The sequence below is a fragment of the Penicillium arizonense genome, assembly GCF_001773325.1.
Source record: "Penicillium arizonense strain CBS 141311 chromosome Unknown PENARI_contig011, whole genome shotgun sequence".
NCBI lineage: Eukaryota > Fungi > Ascomycota > Eurotiomycetes > Eurotiales > Aspergillaceae > Penicillium > Penicillium arizonense.
In genome coordinates this window covers 764,883-789,182 of record NW_019173288.1, presented here as the reverse complement: position 1 = coordinate 789,182, position 24,300 = coordinate 764,883, and the positions used below count along the sequence as shown (strand labels likewise).

Here is a 24,300-nt window from a genome sequence, read left to right as displayed (position 1 = left end):
AACACCATAAAAGCGATTACAGAAGAGAAGCAAGGAGCATGAAGAAGCCACCCATGCCACCGAGGACCATCGAGGGGGAACCGCCGTTGATGGAGGCGGCATTAGTAGAGGTCGAGGTACCCGAAGAGCTGGAGCTGGAGCCGGAGGACGAGCCGGAAGAGCTAGAGCCGGAAGTAGAAGATGGGGTGTTGGCACCGGACTTCACTTCGAACTTGACATCGGAGACCTCCTTGCCGTTGTGGTCGTAGACCTTCTGGGGAATGGTGGTGCTGGAGACTGAGACCAGCTTACCGGTGGGGGCATTGGGCAGACCGTTCTTGATGTAGTCGGAAACCTTGGAGGGCACCTCGGGCAGATCCCAAGCGTTGTAGAAGGACTTGTGGGTGACGAGAGAGGCGCTGCACTCCTCCGCCTTGACGCTGGTCTGGCTAGAGTTGCTGGAGGTGATGCGGTCCATGTCGAGCTGGCCGAGCTGGTTCTGGAAGTTGGCGTAGTCGATGAGCATAGTGATGGTGTCGCTGTCGTTGGCGCTGACCAGACCATACTCGTTGTCCTCCTGGGTCCACTCATAGACAAGACCACCTGAGAAAGCCTGGGTCATCTCCTCGCCGTAGAGAGCCTGGACCTCGGTAAAGACACGGGGCTTGACCTCGTTGCAGCCGTACTCGGAGAAGAAGACGGGGATGGTGGCGTTTGAGAAATCCTCGGTGAGAACGTCGTAGCCGCTGGCCTTGTACGAAGACTTGCCGCACCAGGAGTAAGAGTTGAGACCGAAGAAGTCGGCACGGGAAGAAGTCGAGTTCTTGAGATCACACTCGAAGTAGTGAACGGTGTCCATAAGGATATCACGGATGTCGGCGGCCGAGTAACCAACGGGGATGGCGCGGTCAGAGTTCTTGGCGATGTAGTCCTTCATGTCACGAACAACAGCGCGCATGTACTTGGGAGCACTGTAGGTGGCATCCTCGTTGATGACCTCGTTTCCGGCGAAGAATCCGAGAAGATTGTCGTAGTTCTTGAAGCCCTCGATGATACCGAAGACCTGCTTGTAGTAAATAGCGCTGTAGGTGGTCCAGGGAGCGCTGCGGTCCAGGTAACCACCCTCCAGAGGGTTGCTGACATCGAGGATCATGTAGATACCGGCGGCGTTGAAGATGGAGGCGCATTCGTCGTGGTTCAGGCTGGGCTCGAGGTTGTAGACACGGATAGTGTTAATCTATTAAGACATGAGTTGCTGAGTCGCATACAAGGAACCATATCGACATACACCCAGGCGCTGCATGAGGGCAGCATCGCGCAGACAGATCTTGCCATCGCTGAGAGGGTCGAGCTTCGCAGTGAAGCCGGAGGAACCACCGGGCTGGTAGTCGACACCAATGATCTGGAAGCGATCACCGTTGTCGGAGTTGACGAAGTCCTATCTTGTCAGCTCATGCGTGTACCGATCGCGGGGTATCGCTTACCCTTCCCTTAACCTCAAGAGGCGTAAGAGCCAGCGTAGAGCCTGCGAGGGCCAGGACAGAAGAGAACAACTGAGAGTAAGACTAAATCAAATGTTAGTTGGAGCTCCAAGCGCAATTCATGCCACACGTACAATCATGGTGTTGGGAAGTATAAACGAGGGAACTGCGCCAGGCGCGGGAAGTATAGAAGTAACGAACGTGAAACACCAAAGAGCTTGAAAGAAAAGAGAGGAAATCAGGATGATTAAAAAAGATAATGAACCCAGGAAACCCAGGATCAGCGGTCTCAATTTTGTGGACCCGATAGACTCCCAAGCCACTGAACAATGGAATAGGGGCGCGTTAGGGGTCTTAGGGTCTTGGGGAGACACTTAGGGCGTCTAGCGGGGTTTGTCGCATTTCCAAGTAATTCCAACTTGTTTCAGACTTTGATAACCGCTGATTTAATTTGAATTAATTTACATCATACGTCTGTTCAAGTGCAAGGGTTATCCCTTTTCCTACCGATTTCCCCGTAAAGAAAATTTCAGTCTACCAAATTTGCATGGGACCTGACTGCCCCGCCAAGTGCCAACCATGGACGAACTCGCGGGAATTGCCGCCAAGGCCCTGCCAAGGCACTCTCCTCCGCTGGCCAACGCTGGCCAACGCTGGGCCAAGATGCACTGGCAGAGGAGTCCAATAGCGGAAGTCGTTCCTCACGCCACAGCACTGCCACGGTCTTGGTGTAGGCGGTCGAATTAATTGACTTGTGCTCAGGGGCCAGACTCTCCATAAATATCTTCTTAGCGAGCCCATGTGCTCATTCAAGGCTCTCCTGGGCATAGTCCAAGGTTGATAGAGAGAAACAGACACTGCCAAGTCACCCTGCCAATTTTCCTGGTCCATCACAAGGGGAGAAAGTTGGTCCTGTCTGTCATGCCTTCCCTATGAAGCCAACTATTTCCCACTTGCTCGCGCTTCTCCCCATGCCCCAATTGGCCCGACGATGCGACCTAATACAGACCAACTATCCTAGACAGGAAACTAGGTATATGAGATCCACCACCTGATTAACTAGCTACCTTTTATTCATCCATGTCTCCAGTCTTCTCCCTTTCCTCTCTTGTCTTCCCGTCGTTTAAATTTATGCGTGAAAAATAAACGGATTGGGACACACCTTTTGAGTCCTCTCCTGCAGCCCAAACACATCATGATTTCGACCGCTCTGCCATTCCTGCACCAGGTATCCCGGTCCTCATCATGATGAGCTTGGAATGTTTCAATACCCAATTTATGCCCCAAATTGTATGCCCTATTCTCTGCAGATATGCGCTATATGCCCTTCCAGCCTAGACATGTAATTGGTACTGTCATGTGCCTTCACCTGTATGAGTTTGTCTGCCGTAACTGTTGCGACACGGACGCAGATACATGTCACTCTCGACAAGGGCCGCTATGTTCTGGGCCACAGTTCTTGCTCTGGTTTTGTCGATTCGAGCGCATTGCCCAGAGGCCAGGATGTCTTTGACAATAGAATCTGGATAACAACAGGGACAGGAAATAAAATACCAAGGGGAAAATTATCGAGCAGAGATGGAGAGGAAAGAAGGAGAGACTACGCGAACAAGGTGTTTCTGGACAGATACAGTGGTCTTATTCAATATTCTATATGTTAACGTATGCTCTAGTGCATACAACTTATATTTAAACCCGTGTAGTGTGCTTTGAAATTCGTCTATCTTAAAGACAAATTTCATGGTCATCCATAAGCGCAAATTTGGTATAATGCCGCAGTATATCCAGTGCTGACTTGCCAATATCTCCTAGAATAAACTCGTTGAACTGCTGCTCGGAATCAAACGGACCACCTTTAATTGACGCAATCTGTCTAATTACAGCTTTGCCACGATCAATAGCTCCGATATGGCCACCCTTTAAGTCGCGAAGTTGATTTATGTAGGCGTGAAGCTCGGAGGCGATAGAGAGCTTCTGATCGGAGTCTAAAGTGTCCCATGCTTCATCAAGTCGCTTGCCACGCATATAGTCTATCACGATAGTCACGACTTTTCCATCTTCCCAATGGATATCATAGACTTTGGGCACAGGGATTGTCGTGTTTGTCGCAATGAAAACGAAGTGTTTGGGCATCGTGGGAGCGGAGATTGCCCGATTCACGAGATTGTTGCCAACTCGGATAACCGTGCGACCGCACAACGAATGAAGGGTCGTTCTTTCTTGATCATTCAGTGAGTTCATTTTTAATAAAAGAATGTCGGCATCTTCTGTTGCATATCAGAAATTCCGAAAAGGGAGCAGATCTATGCGGGGTAAAAAGTGAATGAACGGCCGGACGAAGAGTAAGATAGGAGCGCTGATTTTGCATAATGTCATATTTTTATGACTATATTCCTGACAGTGTCTTAAGGTAACAAACAAGGCAGAAAATTAGCTATCCTTTCGAGGATAGAAGGGCTTCACCACCACTGTATGATAAATAGGCCCTTAGAATGGCGTCAAACGTAGCCGCTTTCGGCGCCCAATTACTATCACCTAGCATTGTGGTGTAATTTCATCATACCACAGGCATAGTATAGACAATCTAAATCGTCGGAATTGATAGATTAGGCACGCAGGTAGGAAGATAGCATAACGTTATCATCCTTGTTACTTGGTTAACTTACCCGTTTTATACTATTGTTATAGCTACCGAGGTTTCTTTACAAGATATTTGATCTAACCCGCTTAGTTCTCAGGGAGCATTTCAAATGCATACTGTAAATAGCCTATAGTGTTAGAGTTATTCGGTGCTCACTGTTAGTACATAGAAATTAAGATTGTTGTTGTGTTGATCTCCTATTGAAGTACACTGATTCGATATTCTCTCTATCCCCACCCGATCTCGTCATCGCAGCCCCAATATTGCTCATCTTCTTCACCTTTCTGATCTTTCTATTCGCACGCATAGAATTATGATCTCATTTTGAAATAAACATTTACTCGGCCGACTGGGTCCTAGTGGTTTTCATTGCGCGCAACGGATAGCGGATGGTGTGCTACATGAATCTCTTATACTTTCTCCGCAATGTCTTCTTTCATGGCATTCTTCCACTTTCTTCCCAAAGCTCATTCTGATTCTCAAGGCTGTTATGGCTTCGGTGTCAGAAAAATACGAAGGTGACCCCAACGTCAAGAATGAGGGAAGCCGCTCTCCTCCCTCAAGTGTCGCAGAGGCTGTGGGTATCAATGAAAAAGCATTGCTGCGGAAACTTGACTATCGTCTTCTGCCACCACTCACACTGCTGTATTTGCTTTCTTTTCTAGATCGCAGTAATGTGGGGAATGCGCGACTAGAAGGAATGACAGATGATATCCACATGTGTATGTTATGTACCGTCTCAACCACAATGATAGATTCCTGACCTGGGTGATTTATACAGCAGGAGATCAATACCTCACCGGGTTGACACTCTATTTCATCGGATATGTCCTCTTTGAGCTGCCCTGCAACATCGTCCTGAAGAATACCACCCCGAGACAGTGGCTCCCGACATTGACTCTCATCTGGGGTGTGGTCGCTACACTATTGGGAATTGTACAGAACTACCCAGGGTATCTGTCTTCAAGGTTCTTTCTCGGTGTGGCGGAAAGTGGCCTCTTCCCAGGGGTTGTCTTCTATCTGTCTATGTGGTACAAGCGCAATGAGCAGCATTATCGAGTGGCTCTATTTTTTAGTGCTGCTTCACTAGCAGGTGCTTTTGGTGGTATTCTTGCTTGGGTTGGTCTATCTTATACCTCGATCGAAGACAAAAACTGACCAGCTTTCAGGCAATAGCTCACATGAAGGGTGTTGGCGTGAGTACATGATAGATCATTGTCGCTATGCTACGAGGAGCTAACATAGTATAAAGGGCCTAAATGGATGGCGCTGGATTTTCATCCTGGTACGAGCCCAAATCAGACCATAATATGTTACATACTGATGGTTTTCTCATTTCTTCAGGAAGGATTGTTGACTGTTGTTGTTTCGATCCTCGCCTACTTCTGGGTATACAACTATCCATCCACGGCCGAATTTCTGTCAGAGGAAGAGCGAAAATTTATCCAATTTCGCCTGAAGAATGACAGTGATGCTACTTTTGACGAAAAGTTCACCTGGTCCGCAGTGCTAGATGCAATCAAGGACCCCAAGGTCTGGCTTTATGGGTTAGGGTTCCACACCATGTCTCTTCCCCTATACACACTTTCGCTCTTCTTGGTAAGTATGCCTTCTACTGTACTACGAATTAAGTACTGACTTTTGCTCAGCCAACAATCATCAAGGAGCTAGGGTTCTCCGCCGCAAAGGCTCAACTGCTTTCCGTGCCACCATACGCAGTCGCATTCGTACTCACCATCAGTGTTGCGGTTGCTTCCGAGAAGACTCGCATCCGTGCACCATTCATCATGGGTTCATCTGCTGTCGGCTGTATCGGGTACATCCTCTTGCTGTCACAGCATCGCGCTGGTGTATCTTACCTGGGAACTATATTTGCGGCGGCAGGCATCTACCCGGCTGTCGCCATTGTATTGTCCTGGCCTGCCAACAATGTGTCTGGCCAAACGAAACGATGCATTGCCAATGCCCTGCAGATCTCAATTGGTAACCTAGGAGCGGTTCTTGGAACACAGCTTTATCGGACTGAGACTAGCCCACGATATTTCCTAGGCCATGGTGTGTTAACCGGTAATTTTATGTCCACATATTGACATGTTACTAACTACGTCGTTCCTTCAGGTTTCGCGTTAGGCTATCTTGTAGCAAATATTGTCGTTGTCGGAATCTTATGGTTGGTTCTTCGGCGAGAGAACGCTGAAAAGGAGCGCGTTAGAGAAGCGCAGGGGCTGACACCGTTGATGGGAGATGTTGGTGATGCTGAGGGAGACTTCCAGGGGGACAAGGATCCCCGATGGATATTCCAAACTTGAAACCTAGCCTGTTAGATATCTATGATCGGTCTATAATTGCACGCAATGTTAGTTTCAGGCAGATAGCTAAACCCTGCCAATAGCTTAACGTCCTCCGTTCAACTGTAGATTATCTTGTGAAAAATGAGATCAAAGGAGTGCTTGGTCTGCAAAAGCATCGTGAAGTACATTCCCCGAGGGAATGAAATAGAGCATGTGAATGTCCTCGGCTAACAAGAAAGATTTCGGGTCCAAATGCCATAGTCTTCGTCCTATCTGTCAGTTGATAAAGCGACGTGGGTGCTCTCTAATACATAAATTATGAAATATAACATTGAAAATTCCATAGGTCTTCTAAAATACAAGTTGTTGAGGGGGGATGAACACGAAGATATCTTACTCCACAAGGTCTTCAGCAGCATTCGCACCTGTGCGAGAGGGAGGACCGTCCAAAGCGATAAGCTCGGCGAGAACTTCGAGGGTTTCCTTGGGAACGGTCTATATTGGGCAATTGTCAGTCGGGGTTCTTCTCGCATATTGCAATGGAAAGCCTCAAGGCTGTGGACCCGATAACGCACCTTGTCATAAATTCCAATAAGATCAGCCGGTTGGGGGTAGACCTTCAATGCCTTCCAAAAGGCAACTGCGGCCTCGAGCTTGTTGGAGCCTAGAGGAAGAGAAAGTGTTAACAATTGACCTCAAATATGCGTCATCGAAATAAATCAGAAGTGGGATAACTGAACATACCATCAGCACAGAGTCCCTCGCCCATGGCCACTTGCTGCATGAAGAATGCCTGCGAAAGTGTAAGCTTATAGTTTCAAAATGCGGAACCCGAAAAAGTATACTAACCTCCTTCTCTTCGAGGTCAGTGGGCCACCCATCCTCCTTGGCCTTTGCAAGGGCCTTCTTAATCTCCTCCTTCTGTGCACCCTCTGCGGCAGCTTCTTGCTGCTTCACGACCTTCTCAACAACCTTGTTCTTCTTGTTAAGAGACTTGCGGAAGGTAACGTCGGTGCGGCGGCGGTGATCGAAGTAGACGGCGTAGGCTGTTAGGGGAAAACGGTTAGGAGCAAACTCGAGCTTAGGCGACAGTGGAGCGACTCATACCAACGAGTCCAGTCAAGACTGTGCCGGCAACAATCGCAGTGTTACGGAAGGCCATTTTGAAAGCGCGGGACGGCGGAGAGGGAAGGCAGAGGGATTTCTGCCTAAGTCACGAGTATCTGAGACTTGGGAGTACGGATCGTCTTGACTGAGTCTAAAGGAGAGACTCAACGAAAGCGATGATGAAGTTGGCGTGTTGGATCGCGTCCTTGGCCGATGAAAATGTTTAACCTCCGGGACTATTGATGACTAAGCCCGAAAGTGACCTCACTCCCTTTCCTGCCACATCACTTTATTGACAACACGACGATTCAAGATGGAGGGCCGAGGATTGACCTTGCGAAGTAAATCTCGCCGTCAACGCCCCCAGATCAGTGCTCCAAAGCCTATCTCTGGACCTCTGCCTCCGAATACCAGGTCACCCGAGTCTAGTCAGCCCGAAGTCCCCTCTACTCGAGAGCGGGCACCCCAAAACGATGCGACCTCGGATTTGGTGAAACGGCGGTACTCGACGCGATTCAACAATGTGCCCGACTTCGATGCCGGTGCTCCCCCTGTTCCGGCACTCCCAACACAGGTGCCTGGGGGACTCGGCCTACCTCCGGTAGCTGTCCTGAGACAACCATCCCCAGCCGATCCCAATTCCCCGGTGCCAAAAGTAGACCTCAATGCTCTACGAGACCCCAGTCTTCCAGTTGATCGATGTTAGTTATTGGTTGTCCGTTGCTGGCGCATTGAAGCTAATCATGGACTTTTACCAGATGTTGCCAGCCTTCTCGCCAACGCGTCTGAGGAAGACATCCATAAATACCAAGAAAGCCTACGCAAAGTGAAGAATCGGACATCTACCGACCTACAGCAGAACGTTTACCAGAACCGCACTCAATTCATCAAGATCAGTAAAGAGGCCGAGAAGCTCAAGGACGAAATGCGGACCCTTCGTACCCTCATGGCGGAGCTCACTACAGCGCTGGGACAAACAAGCGTGGGCAACACACCCAATCCGATGTCCCCAGTAGAGGACTCTTTCCCAAAGCGAAATGCCAACCGTAGCTCGGTTGCCAACTTGGAGAGCATGTGGAGCGTGCAGCTCCAGACCCTGTGGAAGACTGTGGAAGGATCGCAGAAGTTCCTACCCGCGGTACCAGGGCGGCATATTGTCCTAGAGACAGGCAACTGGGCTGAGCTGGACTCGGCTACATGGAAACCGAGACGCCCTGTCCACCTTGTGTTATTAAACGACCACCTCCTTGTAGCTGCGAAGAAGCGCAAGCGAGTCGAGCAGAGCAACCCTCACCGTCGCGGGCCTGTTCCAACAAAGCTAGTAGCGGAGGACTGTTGGCCTCTACAGGACATCGACATGATCGATCTAGGAGCTAATTTGGGAACTGGAGCTGCACGCGAAGAAGCTTTGGATCGGGGCATTGGCAATGCCATAACCATTCGAGTTGGATCATCCAAGCCCTTCACATACAGAAATGATAAGCGCGACCCGTCCTTCAAACAGGAATTGCTGGCAACCTTCCGCAAAACCGTCGAGGATCTACGGCGCAACTTGCGATCGGAGACTGAGGCGGCCAGCAAGCCCTTAGAAGCATACGGATACCTCGCTGGCCGACACCTTTCACATTCACAAAAGGCAGAGCCATTCGACCTTTCAGATTCTCCGAGAGATAATTCTGATTTGCGAATTGATGTGGACGGTAAACAACAGAACCTCCGGTGGGTGGAGGGGCAGGTAGATGAGCTTGATATCGATATCGCTCTACAGCGTTTCGAGGCGTCTGTGGCTAGCATCGAACGGCTACGGAAACTGGCCAAGGGATTGAAGGGCAACACTATCGCACAAGAGGTTATCAATGTCAAGGTTGATGAACGAGCAACTCGACTGGGTGGTATTCTCTCGCGGGCGCTTGTGGATAAGCACTCTTTCCCAGCGGCAACCAAAACCCATGTCACTTGGTTGACCCGCTTAGGGTTTGAAGATCAGGCACGCGAGACTTATTTGAAAGCCCGTTCGGACGTCATTGCCCAACGCATCCGGTATGTTATGTTTCAGCTTAAAACTTGCTTGATATGCTAACTCTTTTGACAGAGCTTGCATCTTTGAGGGTGATCTTCCTCTTTACATCTTCCAGATCTCCTATGTCTACTTCACTCTTATCAAAAATACCATTGGCATTTACCAGCAATGCTTCCCCAGCGTCATGAGCAGTTCTTGTATCCGATGGGCTAAGCATCACCTCGACGGATTCAACGCTCTGCTCAGCCGACAGCTCAGCAGCGTGCAGCGGGGCACCTCTGTCTGGCAGAAGTGCCTCGACATTGTTCATGAGCATGCTGCTCTTTTGATGGAAGTTGGTGTGGATTTTACGGACTTGGTTGCTCGCGGGTTGGAGGAGAATGGCGAGGGTTCGCCTGACGGGCCACGCACCGTTCAGCCGGGAGAGCTAGCACCGGCTCCCTCTCCAGCGACCATGATCTAGACTATAGTAGGACATTAAATAGCGAATTAACGACGTGTTTTGAACAATGATCAGAGCATGTGTGGTATCTTGAACGCAAGGCTCTGATGTCAACGATTGGGGGCCAAGCCGTAGAACCCGGAGATAAGATCTATCCCCGAGGGCATCTGTATAACTCCTCGCGCCGCAACAATTCCTAATCATTCCTATATCAACGATGAAGGTGATTCTCACAGGCTCAACGGGCTTTGTCGGCCGCGAAGTCCTATCCCAATGTCTACAGCATCCCGCAATCACCTCCATCGTAGCGCTAAGCCGGCGTAACTTGCCAGCACACGAGAAGCTCCAAGTTGCGATCGTTGAAGATTTTCTTACCTATTCCGAGTCAGTCCGAGAGGAAATCAAGGATGCCGATGCATGCATTTGGTATGGTGGCCGCTCTATCGAGAATCCATCTCATGGCACCAGGTTAACTGTTTTTCCCTTGTTACAGGACATTGGGCAAGGCTCGCATGCCCGATAATGACACTGCTCAACGCGTGAGTCTGGATTACACACTAACCGCAGCCCGAGTCTTCCAAGAGACCTGCCAGACACCATTTCGTTTCATATACTGTAGCGGCGCTGCAGCTGAGAGAGATCAGACCAAGCCGCTGTGGTTCATGCAGGATTACCGACGCATCCGGGTAACAAGCACTCTATTTTGGGGAGGTGAATGGGCTAACAGTTAATAGGGTCAAGTCGAGAATGAAATCTTGGAATTCGCTCGTGATTACACCGGTTTCGAGGCGCATATCATGCGACCTGCTATGGTGTTGGCTCGTGATATGAGCCTGAGAAGTCTTGCGTTTAGTCTTGGGCCGTCAGTCAAGGTTGATGACCTTGCCCGGACTATGTTGGATTTGGCATTGATCGGTGGGCAGAAGAATATATGGGAAAATGCCGATATGAAACAGAGGTATGATAGCTAAAGAGGCTCGAGGCGGACCCAATGCGGTATAAGTAGACAACAACATGCTACCTTACTCTGGTTATGCTACCTGAAGCTGTGTATATGCTCGTGTTTCTTGTATTCGATCTTTATACATCTTTATACTTCTTAGTATTCGCCAAGCTTTGGCCAAGATCGAGCAATCGTAGTTCGATATAAATGATTTCAAGGCGCCTCACCTATGGTTTTGAGCATATTCTGGATGAAACGGCTTAAGAGTTATTTCCTTAATCATTTAACCGATGTATGTTCATATCTTCATTTGCAGTCATTCACTCCGATCCCACCGAATAAGCCGGAAATTACTCCACATCGGCAGTTCTCCGCACCGGCTAAATGTTGTAAGGGGGTCAGATTCTCGTCCTTCTTCGTCCTCCTCTACAATTCCACACAATCTTCGCACTCTTTCGCTCTTTCACAGATATCAAACAATACACATCTCTTCTCTCCCCATGCCGATCCCTACCTTGCCCCTCTTCGCCGCGGCGGCGCAGCATGCGCGGGACAACCCCAACAAAATCGCGGTCGTCGACGCCGCAAAACAAGAGTCCTTCACATTTGTCCAACTGCTAGCCGACGCTGCAGCATTAAGGAAGCGCATAATTGAACAATTGGCGCTGACCGAGGATTTGGACGAGCGGCGCATTGCATTCTTGGTCCCCAATGGATACGACTATGTGGTTACGCAATGGGCCGTGTGGGCAGCAGGAGGTGTCTGTGTTCCTCTATGTGAGTACTGAAGCTGGCCTGATACAACGATCTGGCTGACTGTTTCGATTAGGCACAAGTCACCCGGTGAAGGAGCTGTTATATACAGTGGGTGATTCGGACCCCTCGTTGATTATTGTTCACCCACATTTCGAAAAGATGGCGCCTGCACTACGCGAGGGATGCACCACTGAGATCCCATTCATGGGCCTTGAGCCATTCAGCCGTAATGAGGCACCGACTCTGCCATCCTTCTCTCCACCTTTTGCCCTCACCCGGCGCGCTCTGATGATCTATACATCCGGAACCACCTCAAACCCGAAGGGTTGCGTCACCACCCATGAGAATATCACTTTCCAGGCAAGCTGCCTGGTCAAGGCATGGAGATATAGTCCTTCAGATCGTCTCATTCATGTACTACCGCTCCACCACGTCCATGGTATCATCAATGGTCTAGCAGCCAGTTTCTTGAGTGGTACCACTGTCGAGATGCATCCAAAGTTCGACCCGAAAGTGATCTGGGAGCGGTGGCAGGAGGGTGGTTCGACTATGTTCATGGCAGTTCCGACCATCTATTCCCGTCTGAATGATTATTTTGACGCTCATATCCGCGATACTGAACAGGAAGATGCCGCGCGGGCCGGTGCGCGTGCTCTGCGACTTGTTGTTAGCGGATCTGCAGCCCTTCCCACCCCTATCAAATCGAAATTCGCCGAGATAACCGGCCAGACGTTGCTGGAGCGATATGGAATGACCGAGATTGGGATGGCGCTCAGCTGTGGGCTCGAGGTTGAAAAACGGGTTGATGGCAGTGTTGGCTGGCCCTTGCCGGGAGTCGAAGTCCGATTGACCGAGAAAGAGACAGGCAGGACGGTCGACGGTGTGGATGAGGACGGTATGATTGAGATCAAGGGTGGAAATGTTTTCCGTGAGTACTGGCGGAAGCCCGAGGCGACTTCCTCGGAGTTCACAGCCGATCGCTGGTTCAAGACTGGCGACGTGGCCAGGCGGGATTTAACTGGCGCATACTTCATTCAAGGCCGTGCTTCTGTCGACCTGATCAAATCTGGCGGGTACAAAATCTCAGCATTGGAAGTCGAGCGCAAGATGCTCGCCTTGGATGCAATCCAGGAAGTGGCAGTCGTTGGGCTTGCGGATCAAGAATGGGGCCAGCGAGTCGCAGCCGTCGTCAAGTTCCGCGAAGGAGTAAGTGGAAATGACCTCGGAAATAAAGGACTTGGTTAACTAATAAGAATACAGGCTGTGCCTCTCGAGCTTCCCGCCCTCCGTGCGAGCCTGAAGAATGAGATGGCCCCTTATAAGATCCCCACAGTCCTGAAGGTCGTGGATGGGATTGAGCGCAATGCTATGGGAAAGGTCAACAAGAAAGTCATTGTGCAAAAGTACTGGCCAGACAAGGCATGAATCATGAACGAATGAGAGATGAGTGACGATCCTGTGGATTGGACTGGTTAATTATACATTAGCGAAGACACGTTTATAGAGCACTACGCACTTTACATTGAACGTAAATGAGATGAATCCCTCGTGTTTATGACTAAAGGACATGAAGATCCGAGGATTATATATCTTATCTAGTAACAAAGGCTACCATTCCAAGATGTGTGTTTTCTAGTACTCTATTTAAAATCGAGCACACTGTTTCACCTTTAAGACATCCATGTCTCTTCACGCAGAAGTGGCATTCATGAACTGAGTGGAATTCCAATCGGACGCAAACTAGTAAAAGGGTCAATCGTCTTCGATAGAATAGTGAAGAGCAATCTGGGAGACTTACATTCCAAGCATCAATCCGCAACAAGCTTATATTTCTGTTAGTTGGCAGATTCGATGTCAGAATGCCAATAGCTGGATTTGACTACGTTAGAAAAAGGTATGGCCATTTATTCTCCACATGAAACTCACCAACAACATTGTTCAGCCAATAATACTTGGGACTCCCGGTCTCAAAGATAATACGCAGATGCAAGTGACCATCAGGCGCCTTAGGGCCAGCAGTTTGGAGGAAGATGTCGGCACCATCATCAGTACGGAAGTTATACCGAGTATCAGCGGAAAAGACATTGGTCTGGGGATCAACGAGGCCCCAATCAGCTCCTACGTCGAGAATCTTGCCTATAAAGAATTGTCTCGTATTAACCCACCATTGATATCGATGATATAGATTGGAATCTGGTTCGTACCCGAAAGATGAGGGCCGCTAAAATTCCCACCAACAATAGGAATTGACTTGCGAATGCCATGGGGTCCAACAGAGGTATCCATGAGATTAGGATCACACTCTACAAATGCCGTGTAAAGAAATGAAAGCTTGGGAGCAACAGGGACAGGGATGGTAGCAATGCTGGTAGGTAGCCATGAAAAACATGTAGCTAGTGCAAGCATGCTAGTAGCCCATCCTTGGGTAGAGACAGAGTGCCACATTCTGAGCAATGCTGTAATAAATTTAATTTCTCAATGCTTGAATCACTTGAAAAATAAATCGACTACACTGGAACAGAGGCAACATTTGTATAGCCAGCAATACTTCGGATAATCCGAACTATTTGCCGAACCCCCGCCCTTTCCAAGCCATGTTACGTCGGTGATCTGCAGGAAAATAGTCAAGCCTGCTTGATTCCCCAGAGAAACTAACAGGGATCTGAGTGATGTTGTGGGGCTTGAGATTGTACCTAGGCAGAGCTGTTTACTTGCCGTTCTCTCCGCCCGAGAGTCGGCGATCTGACCAAGTCCTCCTACTAGTAGTCCCAGTACATTTAAAATCACCTTCAATGTGGAATTAGACCTATTAAATAATGAATGGAAGGTATACAGAGGCCTATACTTCAAGGTTCGAGTGTTCACACCCTAGTCAACGTAGTCAAATAAGGGCCTATAGGTCTTACTATAGCTAAAGGGGAAGCCTTTAAAAGAGGCTAGTAGGGTAGCGCGGTATACAAACGGTGAATTAAGAATTCCCTTAATATATTCCTATCGTAGTTAATCTCGATATTCGAGACGTACTATGTCTTACCTTTAGTATACTTATAGTGAGGAAATAAAGGTATTTTATCAGCAGGTGCGGACAAGTGCTTTGAATTGTCTATTAACGCATCTAGTGTGGAGAGGACAGCATATATTAAAATCCGGGGTACTAGAGCGTTGGATTTATAAACATATCGTAACGATATATCTAACATTATAAAAGATCAACCCTAGCGATAATACCGCCGGTGGCTGTAGCATTGGCACCAATGGTAGCGTTCAGTGTCCCCGCGGAAGAAACATACAGGCTGTTCATGTCCAACAGGGTTCGGCCAAACGACACAGCTGATGCTGATGCCAGAGCAGCAGACTCCATAACAACTCGTGCACTTCTTGCGGAAATGTCCACTTCAATCAGAGAGCTCTGCCCATTCATGGCAATCCATGCAAATTTCCCATCTGCGGAAACCGCAAAGTCATCACCACGGACACCCTCAGCGATAATTTCAACAGGACCGGTAGGGATACCAGTGGATAAAGAGATAGGATATCGGCCAAAGATGCCCTTGTTGAGGCTGGTAAAGTACAGATGCGAACCTTGAACATGAAGCCCATTCACTGCGACTTGTAAACCCTCGGGGGTCTTTTTGAGGACCTCATCATCGATGACAACTTGAAAAGAGCCGGTGTGCGTGTCTAGCTTGAAGATGCGCCCGGCCTGAGAGTCGGCAATGAGGAGTGATCTTGTATCATGGTCTGAAATGCGACACATGCCATTCAGCAACTGCGCACTGGTGATGTTGGCCACGAGTGAAAGTCGCTCTGTCGACTCAGTGAGAGAACTGCGACCACGCATATCGAGTCTCCAAACAGCGTTTGAGCCTGGAACTCCTGAGACAGAGCTCATGTTTGCGCTGACCACATAAAATATATCCTGTTCTAATTCTGCGATACCAAGCAGTGCCGTTGTCCGGGGTATATCAATGACACTGGCGATGTGGTTTTTTTGCAGTGGATCAACATGGTATAGTGTTGGGGAGACGGTAGATGTCAACAAGAGTTGGCCATTGTGTCTGGTTGCAATGTTTTCGAATGTATGAGGCTGGGGGAATGAGCCAATTACTGTAAGAGGGTAGGCAGTCGGTGCATGCAAGGCGGCATGCCAGGGCAGGGCGAGAGAGAGTTGGAAGAAAGCGAAAAGCCACAGCATTTTAGAGTAGTTTGGATAATCCTTGTCACTGATCCTGAGATTCAGGTCGTTTTAAGCACATGTAGATGCATGAATTTGTAATCTAATTCAAAAAGAAAGCCATTAATCCCGACTATTAGCAAGCTATAGTACATTCAACCCTAACCTGTAAGTGTCCACTAATGCTGACTGCCAATCTGGAGATAAGAACCTCGTTATATCCGGATCGTCCCCAACGCCCAATGGAAAGCCTCAAATTTCAGTATATACAGACGAGATGGTGAGCTAGGCAGAAGCACTAAGATTCATGACATTTGCTGTGCTTTTACACCTAAATTTGCGCTTGGCGATGACTTCAAAGGGTCTAAATGTGGAGCCCTGTACACCGTACACAAAAATCATCATATTATTTGAATATCAGTAAATAGGGACCAAGCGCTAGACACAACGAGGAGCTTACGACAAAGGTGCGGGAAGATATAGACATATACTTTGATGGAAACTTCGGTGGACAAGGTGTTACAGTACATAGGTAGGTCAGGCTGATCTAAAGCGTTGGTGGCATATACTTGAACGTCAGTGAAATCGTAGAATCGATTCAGACACAGCTGAATGAGATTGACATAATATGCCATGCAAATAAATCGCCCAAAGAGAAGAAATCACCCCAAATGCACAAATAAAAGGAAACGCCAAGCCAATCCCAAAACACACGCCACGCCAAACATGACACACATAACACACATAACACATAACACACATATAACACCATATAATATAAAATATTGACATACAGAGGAGTTCATGATAAGGAGATTCATCTAAATCTATACAGCTACAGGCATAAAACTTTTCAAAAACGTAACGAAAAAAAAGGGAAACATGTCTTGCGTGATCAGATGCATGGCGATTTTGAATGCCCTTTCCCCAGAAAAGTATAGTGGCAAAGGATATTCAGTTTTTAGGCCAGGACCAGAGCGAGCAGGGCCATGCGGCAGTACAGGCCGTAGCGCATCTGAGAAGGAGTTAGTATATAATCAAGTGAAGTGGAGGAACTCAAACATACCTGGCGGAAGTAAGCAGCCCGCTGGTCGAAGTCGACCTCTTCAGCAATCTCGGCGTTGCGAGGCAGAGGGTGCATGACGACCATGTGGCTCTTGGCGTGCTTAAGCAGAGCATTGTCAATGATGAAGCTGTTCTTAAGAGCCTCGTACTGGGAGAGATCGGCGAAGCGCTCCTTCTGGACACGGGTAGAGTACAGAATGTCAGAGCGGGCAACAATCTCAGGAGTCAGCTCCTCAGACTCAAGGATCAGCTGGCCGGAAGCCTTGATCTGCTGGCGGACCTCCTCAGGAAGAGCGAGGGCCTTGGGTGCAACCAGCTGGATGCGGACATCGTAGAACTGGAGCAGCTTGATGAGGGAGTGGACGGGGCGGCCGTACTTGAGGTCACCAGTGAAGGTGATGGTCAAGCCGGTGACGGTGCCGAGCTCCTCACGGATGGTGAACAGGTCCAGGAAGGCCTGGGTGGGGTGCTCGAGGGAGCCGTTACCACCGTTGATGACTGGGACCGGGGAGAACTTGGCCGCGACCTCAGTGCTGCTGGCGTCGGGGTGACGCAGGACAACAGCATCACCATAGCAGCCGAGAGTGCGGATGGTGTCCTGGAGAGTCTCGCCCTTCTTGGTAGAAGAGTGCTCGGTCGAGATGGCGATGGTACGTCCACCGAGGCGCTGCATGGCAGCGTCGAACGAGGCCGAGGTGCGGGTCGAGGGCTCATAGAAGAGAGTGGTCAAAACACGGCCCTTGAGGATGTCGAGGACACCCTGGCGCTGGACACCGAGACGCATCTCCTGGGCGACAGTGAACAGCAAGTGCAGGTCAGCACGGGTGAACTGGTTCACGGACAGGACGTGCTTTCCGCGGAATGGAGAGCGCGAGAGCAGGTCGGCCATGGAGGGAGAGACCTGGGACGAGGGGTAAAGAGGAGGTCCAAGTTCACCGATGGCAGGCACGGTGTTGTCCAGGTTCTTCTGGCGGCGGCCAGGGGTGCCGGAGAGAGACAGGTGGCGGTCGAGGGAGCTCTCAGGGCGGACCATGGGGGTCATCACAGGCGAGGCAGGGAGGATGCGGTGGGCAGACATGTCGGTACCCTTAATAGCATCCTTGATGATCTCGCCGTCGAGGCAAGAGGTCTTGCCCTGGAAGATGACACGCTGAACGGAGCCGCGCATCACCTTGCCGTTGAAGGGAGAGCTGGCATCGGGGTTCTGGAAGACATATGGCCGGTCAACCTCGATCTCGAGCGAGCTGTCAGCCTGGTCGTGCAGCTCGAAGATCTTCTTGGGGTTCTCGTAGAGGCGAGCGGTGATGTCCTCAACAGTCAGACGGCCCTCAGCGACGGCAGTGAACAGAAGAGGAAGCGACTCGGCAATACCAGTCTCGGGGGTGGCCTCCTTGCCAGCGAGCTGGAAGGGAATGCTGCCAATCGAGAAGACATCGATGGTGCTCATGTGGTCCCAGAGAGCCTTCTGGTCCTCGACCGTGGGCAGGAAGCTGGAGGCCGGGTAGTCCTTCTGGGAAAGGAAGAGGCAGTAGATGGAGACATCGCAAGTCACCTTCAGACCCTTCTCCTTGCCCAGAGCAATGAGGGTAATGTCCTCCTTCGAAGTCACGTTCAGAACGTGAATGTTACGGCCGTGGAGACTGGCCAACAACAGAATCGAGGCAAGGTCAGTGCTCTTGGCATCAGTGATCAGAGGCTTGCTCGAGGGCCAGGCGCTGAAGTGGTTGGTGACAGTGGCGACCTTGTTGATGTTGCCAGAGAGGTGGTTGAAGGGGATGAACAGAGAACCAACCTCACCAGTCACCTGGATGATCTGATCCGAGTTGGTGGCGGTGGCAGAAACCGAGAGGTTGAAGTCACAAAGGGACTTACCCTGAGCGTTCTTCTGAACAATCTTCAGGTCGCTGGCCTGGGTGACGGAGCTGTCAACGCCAACGGGCATCACACGGATCATGCTGAAACCACCTGCGAGCGAGGCCTTGGAGACAGCCTCGAAGTCGTTGGAACCAGCGGAAACAAGGTTGGGGACGAATGCAGCAATGTTGATCAGACCGGGCAGAACAACAGTGCGGTGGCTGGTCTGGAAATCGGCGGGGATGATGTTCAGAGGGAAGTGGCGAGCAATGGCCTCAATCAGAATCTTGGCGTTCTTGACGTTGGTGACCAGAGGAGTCTGGTAGTCAACAGCCATACGACGAGTGCGGTAACCCTTGGACATGTAGTTGGCAGGGCGACGGAAGCGGTTGTTGGATGGCAAGTTGACGTACAAGTCAATCAAGTTGTTGGACAAGTGCTGAGTGAGAGAGTACTCGGACTTCATGTCCTCCTCCTCGTGGTCGGGAAGGTGCTCGAGGTACTTGACGGACACACCGTGCTCCTTCAGGAAATCAGCAGTACCAGCGGTGGCGAACAGGTTGTAACCGAGCTGGGAGAGCTTCTGAATGGAGGGCAGCATCTCCATCTTTTCCTTGTAAGCACCAATGGAGAAAAGGATGTTGCGACGGGGTAGCTTGAACCCGGTGGACAGCAGGGCCTTGAGGTAGGCCTCGTACTTGTCACGACCGAACGAAGCGACCTCACCAGTGGAAGCCATCTCGACACCCAGGACGGGGTCAGCGCCAGAAAGACGAGAGAACGAGAACTGGGGAACCTTGACACCGACATAGTCCTTGGGGACGTTAACAGGGGGGTACTCCTGGAAGGGAGCACCGATCATAGCCTTGGTAGCCATCTCGATCAGGTCGACGCCCATGACCTTGGACACGAAGGGGAACGAACGCGAGGCACGAACGTTGCACTCAATGACCTTGATGTCGTTGTCCTTGGCAATGAACTGGATGTTGTAAGGACCGGTGACGTTAAGTGCGTTACCAATCTTGCGGGTAGCCTCCACGATACGACGGACCGTCTCCTCGCTCAGATCCTGGGGAGGCAGGATCAGAGTAGCGTCACCAGAGTGAACACCGGCGTTCTCGACGTGTTCAGAGATGAAGTGGCCAACCATAACACCGTTGAGGGCAACAGCGTCCATCTCAATCTCCTTGGCGTTCTCAATGTACTTGGTGATAACAACGGGGTGCTCACGCGAGACATCGGCAGCTTGACCCAGGTAGCTGGCGAGATCGTGCTCGGAGTAGACAGTGTTCATAGCAGCACCAGATAGGACATAGGAGGGACGGACAAGCACAGGGTATCCGACCTTGTCACAGAAACCGCGGGCCTCTTCCACGGAGGTGAGTTCCTTCCAGGCGGGCTGATCGACCTCAATACGGTCCAACATACGCGAGAACTTGTAACGGTTCTCAGCGCCGTCAATCATCTCAGGCGAGGTACCAAGGATGTTGACGTTTAGGCGGTGCAGGGGCAGAGCGATGTTATTAGGGGTCTGTCCTCCCATGGACATGATGACACCACTGGAGGTTTCCAATTGGTAGATGTCGAGCACAGTCTCGAGGTTGATGTTCTCGAAGTACAGGCGGTCGGCCTCATCGTAATCGGTACTGACAGTCTCGGGGTTGTAGTTAACCATGATAGTCTTGTGGCCCTGCTCGCGGAGAGTACGGATAGTGCGCACAGAACACCAATCGAACTCGACGGAGGAACCGATACGGTAGACACCAGAGCCCAGAACCATAATACCGTGATCATCAAACGACAGATCATGCTCGGAGGCATTGTAAGTGAGGTAGAGGTAGTTGGTCACAGCGGGGAATTCAGCGGCGACAGTATCGATCTGCTTGACGATAGGCATGATACCAGCCTCAACACGCATGCGGCGGACAGCCAGCTCGTTGGAGTCCAGGAAGTTGGCGAGCTGGCGATCGGAGAAACCGAGCTGCTTGGCCTGGCGGATCATAGGCACAGGTACAGAGGTGGCATTGAAGGCGGACATGGACTTGCCGAAGTCGTTCAGGCCCTTAAGGCGGGTGAGGAACCACTTGTCGATGTTGGTGAGCTTCCAAATGTCATCAACGGTGTAGCCAGCGGCCATGGCGTTGGCAATGGCGAACAGACGCTGGTCGGAAGGAGTCTGAAGCTCGCCCTTGATGGACATCAGGGCATCGGTGGCGCTGAAACCAAGGTTGTGGAAATCAACGGACCGGATGGCCTTTTGGATGGCCTCTTCGAATGTTCGGCCAATGCTCATGACCTCACCAACACTCTTCATGGAGGAACCGAGCTGAGTGGAGACACGAGTGAACTTCTTCAGATCCCAACGGGGAATCTTGACCACGCAGTAATCGAGCGAGGGCTCGAAGCAAGCACAAGTGGACTTCGTGACCGAGTTCTTGATCTCGTTCAGAGGAATACCGAGACCCAGCTTGGCAGCGATGAACGCAAGAGGGTAACCGGTAGCTTTGGAGGCCAGAGCCGAGGAACGAGACAGACGGGCGTTGACCTCGATAATGCAGTATTCCCGAGAGAAGGGGTTGAGGGCGTACTGAATATTACATTCACCGACAACGCCGAGGTGACGAATGACGTTAACAGCGGTGGTACGCAACATGTTGTAGTCCTCGTCCGAGAGAGTCTGGGAAGGAGCCACGACAATGGAGTCACCAGTGTGGATACCAAGGGGATCGAAGTTCTCCATATTGCAGACAGTGATACAGTTGTCCTGGGCATCACGAACAACCTCGTACTCGACCTCCTTCCAGCCCTTCATACTGCGCTCAATCAGAACCTGGGGGCTGACAGCCAGGGCCTTGGTGCAGAGTTCCTTCAGTTCATCCATGTTGTTGGCGAAACCAGATCCGAGACCACCAAGAGCGTAGGCAGCGCGAACAATGACGGGGAAGCCAATGTTCTCAACGACCTGGAGGGACTCCTCAAGGGTGGAAGCAGAAGCAGACTTGGCACACTTCTCGTTGATGGAATCCATGCTGCGGGCAAACAGTTCACGATCCTCGGTGGTGATGATGGTGTCAATGGGAGTACCGAGAACCTTGACGCCGAGCTCCTCGAACTCATCCTTGAGCTGGATACCGACGGAGAGGGCGGTCTGACCACCGAATGTGACGTAAATTGCATCAGGACGCTCGTGCTTGATGACCTTGCGGACGAAGTCGGCGTTGACCGGCAGGAAGTACACCTTGTCAGCCAGACCCTTGGAAGTCTGAATGGTGGCAATGTTGGGGTTGATCAGAATAGTGTAGATACCCTCTTCCTTCAGAGCCTTGATGGCTTGACTGCCGGAATAATCAAACTCTCCAGCCTGACCGATGCTGAGACCACCGGAACCGAGAACCAGGACCTTCTTAACCGAGACTCGGGGAGCAGCAAGGACGTTCTCGGCCTTAGTGCCACCGGGGAAAGAGACGGGCAAGTTGAGAGCCTCGGGGGAGGCAATGGTAGACTGGATGGTGTTGATGAAGACATCGAATAGGTACTCGGTGTCACGGGGACCGGGGGTGCTTTCCGGGTGGAATTGCACACTGAAGAAGGGGCGGCTGGTGTGACGGATACCCTCGTTGCTGCCATCGTTGGCGTTGACAAACAGCTCCTCCCAGCCGTTCTTGAGGCTGCTGGCATCCACGGCGTAACCGTGGTTCTGAGAAGTGATGTGGCACTTGCCGGAGATCATGCTTGTGCAGGGAATGTTGTGGCCGCGGTTACCGAACTTCATCTTGGAGGTCTGGGCGCCGACAGAGCGGGCAATCAACTGGTGACCCAAGCAGATACCGAAAACGGGTGTGCGGGCATCCTCGAACATCTTGGCGAGGTTCTTGATGGTGATGTCCAAAGTGGCAGGGTCACCGGGACCGTTGGACACGAACAGACCATCGAAGTCCTTTCCGGCGAGGGTAGGGAAATCGTAGTCCCAAGGGACGACCAAGACTTCCACTCCGCGGGAAAGCAAGCAACGCAGCTGGTTGTACTTCATACCAACATCCAAGCAGAGAACGCGAACTCCACGGCCTGAGGGGTGCTTGAGGGCGACATTCTCGGGGGGTGTGAATAGGCGGGGCTCGCGGATGGAGACTGTAGAGGGAGAAAAGATGCTGTCAGAAAGCCAATTCTTGTTTTCTCGCTAGTTAACCTGGTAGGTCACTTACCCTCGGCGACAAGGTTCTTTGTGTTGGGGTCCACCCATGCGGTCTCCTCGAAATGGGACCTCCAGTTGGGACCATCGATACCGGCGGCATCGGAGGCACCATCCTTTTGCAGCAGCATGCGGCCCAGCATGCTACCGGTCTGACGAAGACGCTTGGTGAGAGCACGAGTGTCAACACCGTGCATGGCAGGAACACCCTGCTCCTTGAGCCATTGGCCAAGCGAGGACTTGGCCAAAAAGTGCGAGTAGTCCTCGCCGGCGTAGGCTGCCACCACCAAGGCCGAAACGTGGATCTGGTTGGACTCGAAGTACTTGGGGAGGTCCTTCAGGAGCTCATCCATCTCATCCTGTGCGGGGACACCGTAGTTACCCACAAGTGGGAAAGTAATAACCAGGATCTGGCCGCGGTATGAGGGATCGGTGATGGACTCGGGGTAACCGACCATACCGGTCTGGAAGACCAATTCACCCGAGATGCTCTTCTCAGCACCAAAGTTGTAACCCTGGTAGACTGTGCCATCGGCCAACTCGAGGGAAGCCAAGCGGCCGCTACCACCCCGGACAGGGATGGAGGCGGGCTTGATCACCGCACCGTGGACTGAATCCATGACAGGCAGAGACTCTGGGTATGCAACAGGTCCTCCCAACTTGGGACTAGTAGGCAAAACTGTGTCGTCGAGAGAATTGGCGTGGGACATCGCAATTGTGAGGAGGGAACAAGTCCTCTCGAGGACGGATTTCGTGTGTGCAGGTCCTAATTCAGCATTCGCTATAGAATAGAAACTTTTGGAGTAAACAGAAAAAATTAAAAGACCGCAAAAAGGAGTATAGATAAAAAAGGTAGTGCTGCAACCAGCTGGTTGGAGGAGGAAGAGAAGAAAACTCGGCAGAAAATATTTTCGTGCATTTTGAGCCCCACATCTGTTTTCGGTACATTTCACCGCAGAGATTTCTGTGTATGTCATAGTCTAGTACTCCATAGTAAATAAGTTACTTTATTTCTACCTCTATGAGTTTATAGGAGACAATTTTATTTTTGCTTATGCATTAGTCTCCTCGCTTATAGGTACCTACCTAGGTCCCTAGCTAAGCATCTGCATGCATATGATATATGCCTAGGCGGTGGGCCGATAACAGTATCAGCTCTTTTGGTATTAATTAACTGTAGGTGAATATAGTTTAGTGTGTAAGTGTGTTATAGGCAAATTAGCAACTATACACAGCCATATATCTCTTATCTGAACTTATAATATCGGAATGTGGCGATTTGAGTTACCGGTATTCCCCGTCCTACCGATATGCACCACGCGTGATCTAAGTTATATGTACTCGAAAACCAGTATATG

General features: G+C 50.6%; 10 protein-coding genes across 10 annotated transcripts; 4 read left to right on the top strand and 6 right to left on the bottom strand.

Annotated features, from left to right (window-relative positions):
- Window positions 1-16: 16 nt before the first annotated feature.
- Window positions 17-1,600, bottom strand: gel2 (1,3-beta-glucanosyltransferase gel2; the record flags this gene model as incomplete). Its single annotated transcript, XM_022632486.1, has 4 exons — window positions 17-1,216; window positions 1,268-1,417; window positions 1,464-1,544; window positions 1,595-1,600. 4 exons carry the CDS (start codon window positions 1,598-1,600, stop codon window positions 17-19), a joined length of 1,437 nt encoding a protein of 478 aa, XP_022487397.1.
- A 1,585-nt stretch (window positions 1,601-3,185) lies between these two features.
- PENARI_c011G06309 (uncharacterized protein) lies at window positions 3,186-3,593 on the bottom strand (the record flags this gene model as incomplete). Its single annotated transcript, XM_022632623.1, has 1 exon — window positions 3,186-3,593. The coding sequence occupies one exon, from the start codon at window positions 3,591-3,593 to the stop codon at window positions 3,186-3,188; it is 408 nt and encodes a 135-aa protein (XP_022487422.1).
- A 998-nt stretch (window positions 3,594-4,591) lies between these two features.
- PENARI_c011G02626 (uncharacterized protein) lies at window positions 4,592-6,410 on the top strand (the record flags this gene model as incomplete). Its single annotated transcript, XM_022632531.1, has 7 exons — window positions 4,592-4,823; window positions 4,883-5,220; window positions 5,271-5,297; window positions 5,354-5,386; window positions 5,446-5,700; window positions 5,751-6,156; window positions 6,220-6,410. The coding sequence occupies 7 exons, from the start codon at window positions 4,592-4,594 to the stop codon at window positions 6,408-6,410; spliced, it is 1,482 nt and encodes a 493-aa protein (XP_022487621.1).
- A 375-nt stretch (window positions 6,411-6,785) lies between these two features.
- Window positions 6,786-7,554, bottom strand: PENARI_c011G06178 (TOM complex receptor protein TOM20; the record flags this gene model as incomplete). The annotated part of the gene is made up of 5 exons (XM_022632621.1): window positions 6,786-6,887; window positions 6,968-7,056; window positions 7,137-7,185; window positions 7,242-7,438; window positions 7,500-7,554. 5 exons carry the CDS (start codon window positions 7,552-7,554, stop codon window positions 6,786-6,788), a joined length of 492 nt encoding a protein of 163 aa, XP_022487574.1.
- Window positions 7,555-7,812: 258 nt separating this feature from the next.
- PENARI_c011G08044 (exocyst subunit EXO84) lies at window positions 7,813-9,982 on the top strand (the record flags this gene model as incomplete). The annotated part of the gene is made up of 3 exons (XM_022632668.1): window positions 7,813-8,200; window positions 8,258-9,539; window positions 9,592-9,982. 3 exons carry the CDS (start codon window positions 7,813-7,815, stop codon window positions 9,980-9,982), a joined length of 2,061 nt encoding a protein of 686 aa, XP_022487652.1.
- Window positions 9,983-10,178: 196 nt separating this feature from the next.
- On the top strand, window positions 10,179-10,932 carry PENARI_c011G00888 (putative nucleoside-diphosphate-sugar epimerase; the record flags this gene model as incomplete). Its single annotated transcript, XM_022632485.1, has 3 exons — window positions 10,179-10,387; window positions 10,455-10,647; window positions 10,696-10,932. The coding sequence occupies 3 exons, from the start codon at window positions 10,179-10,181 to the stop codon at window positions 10,930-10,932; spliced, it is 639 nt and encodes a 212-aa protein (XP_022487522.1).
- A 472-nt stretch (window positions 10,933-11,404) lies between these two features.
- Window positions 11,405-13,085, top strand: PENARI_c011G07873 (acyl-CoA synthetase; the record flags this gene model as incomplete). The annotated part of the gene is made up of 3 exons (XM_022632664.1): window positions 11,405-11,681; window positions 11,734-12,866; window positions 12,921-13,085. 3 exons carry the CDS (start codon window positions 11,405-11,407, stop codon window positions 13,083-13,085), a joined length of 1,575 nt encoding a protein of 524 aa, XP_022487548.1.
- A 264-nt stretch (window positions 13,086-13,349) lies between these two features.
- On the bottom strand, window positions 13,350-14,105 carry PENARI_c011G11255 (DUF3237 domain-containing protein; the record flags this gene model as incomplete). The annotated part of the gene is made up of 4 exons (XM_022632744.1): window positions 13,350-13,400; window positions 13,459-13,529; window positions 13,587-13,796; window positions 13,865-14,105. The coding sequence occupies 4 exons, from the start codon at window positions 14,103-14,105 to the stop codon at window positions 13,350-13,352; spliced, it is 573 nt and encodes a 190-aa protein (XP_022487661.1).
- Window positions 14,106-14,859: 754 nt separating this feature from the next.
- PENARI_c011G11246 (YncE family protein) lies at window positions 14,860-15,855 on the bottom strand (the record flags this gene model as incomplete). Its single annotated transcript, XM_022632743.1, has 1 exon — window positions 14,860-15,855. One exon carries the CDS (start codon window positions 15,853-15,855, stop codon window positions 14,860-14,862), a length of 996 nt encoding a protein of 331 aa, XP_022487455.1.
- Window positions 15,856-16,795: 940 nt separating this feature from the next.
- On the bottom strand, window positions 16,796-23,652 carry PENARI_c011G01476 (bifunctional carbamoylphosphate synthetase/aspartate transcarbamylase; the record flags this gene model as incomplete). Its single annotated transcript, XM_022632503.1, has 3 exons — window positions 16,796-16,849; window positions 16,901-22,881; window positions 22,956-23,652. The coding sequence occupies 3 exons, from the start codon at window positions 23,650-23,652 to the stop codon at window positions 16,796-16,798; spliced, it is 6,732 nt and encodes a 2,243-aa protein (XP_022487446.1).
- Between the last annotated feature and the right edge of the window lie 648 nt (window positions 23,653-24,300).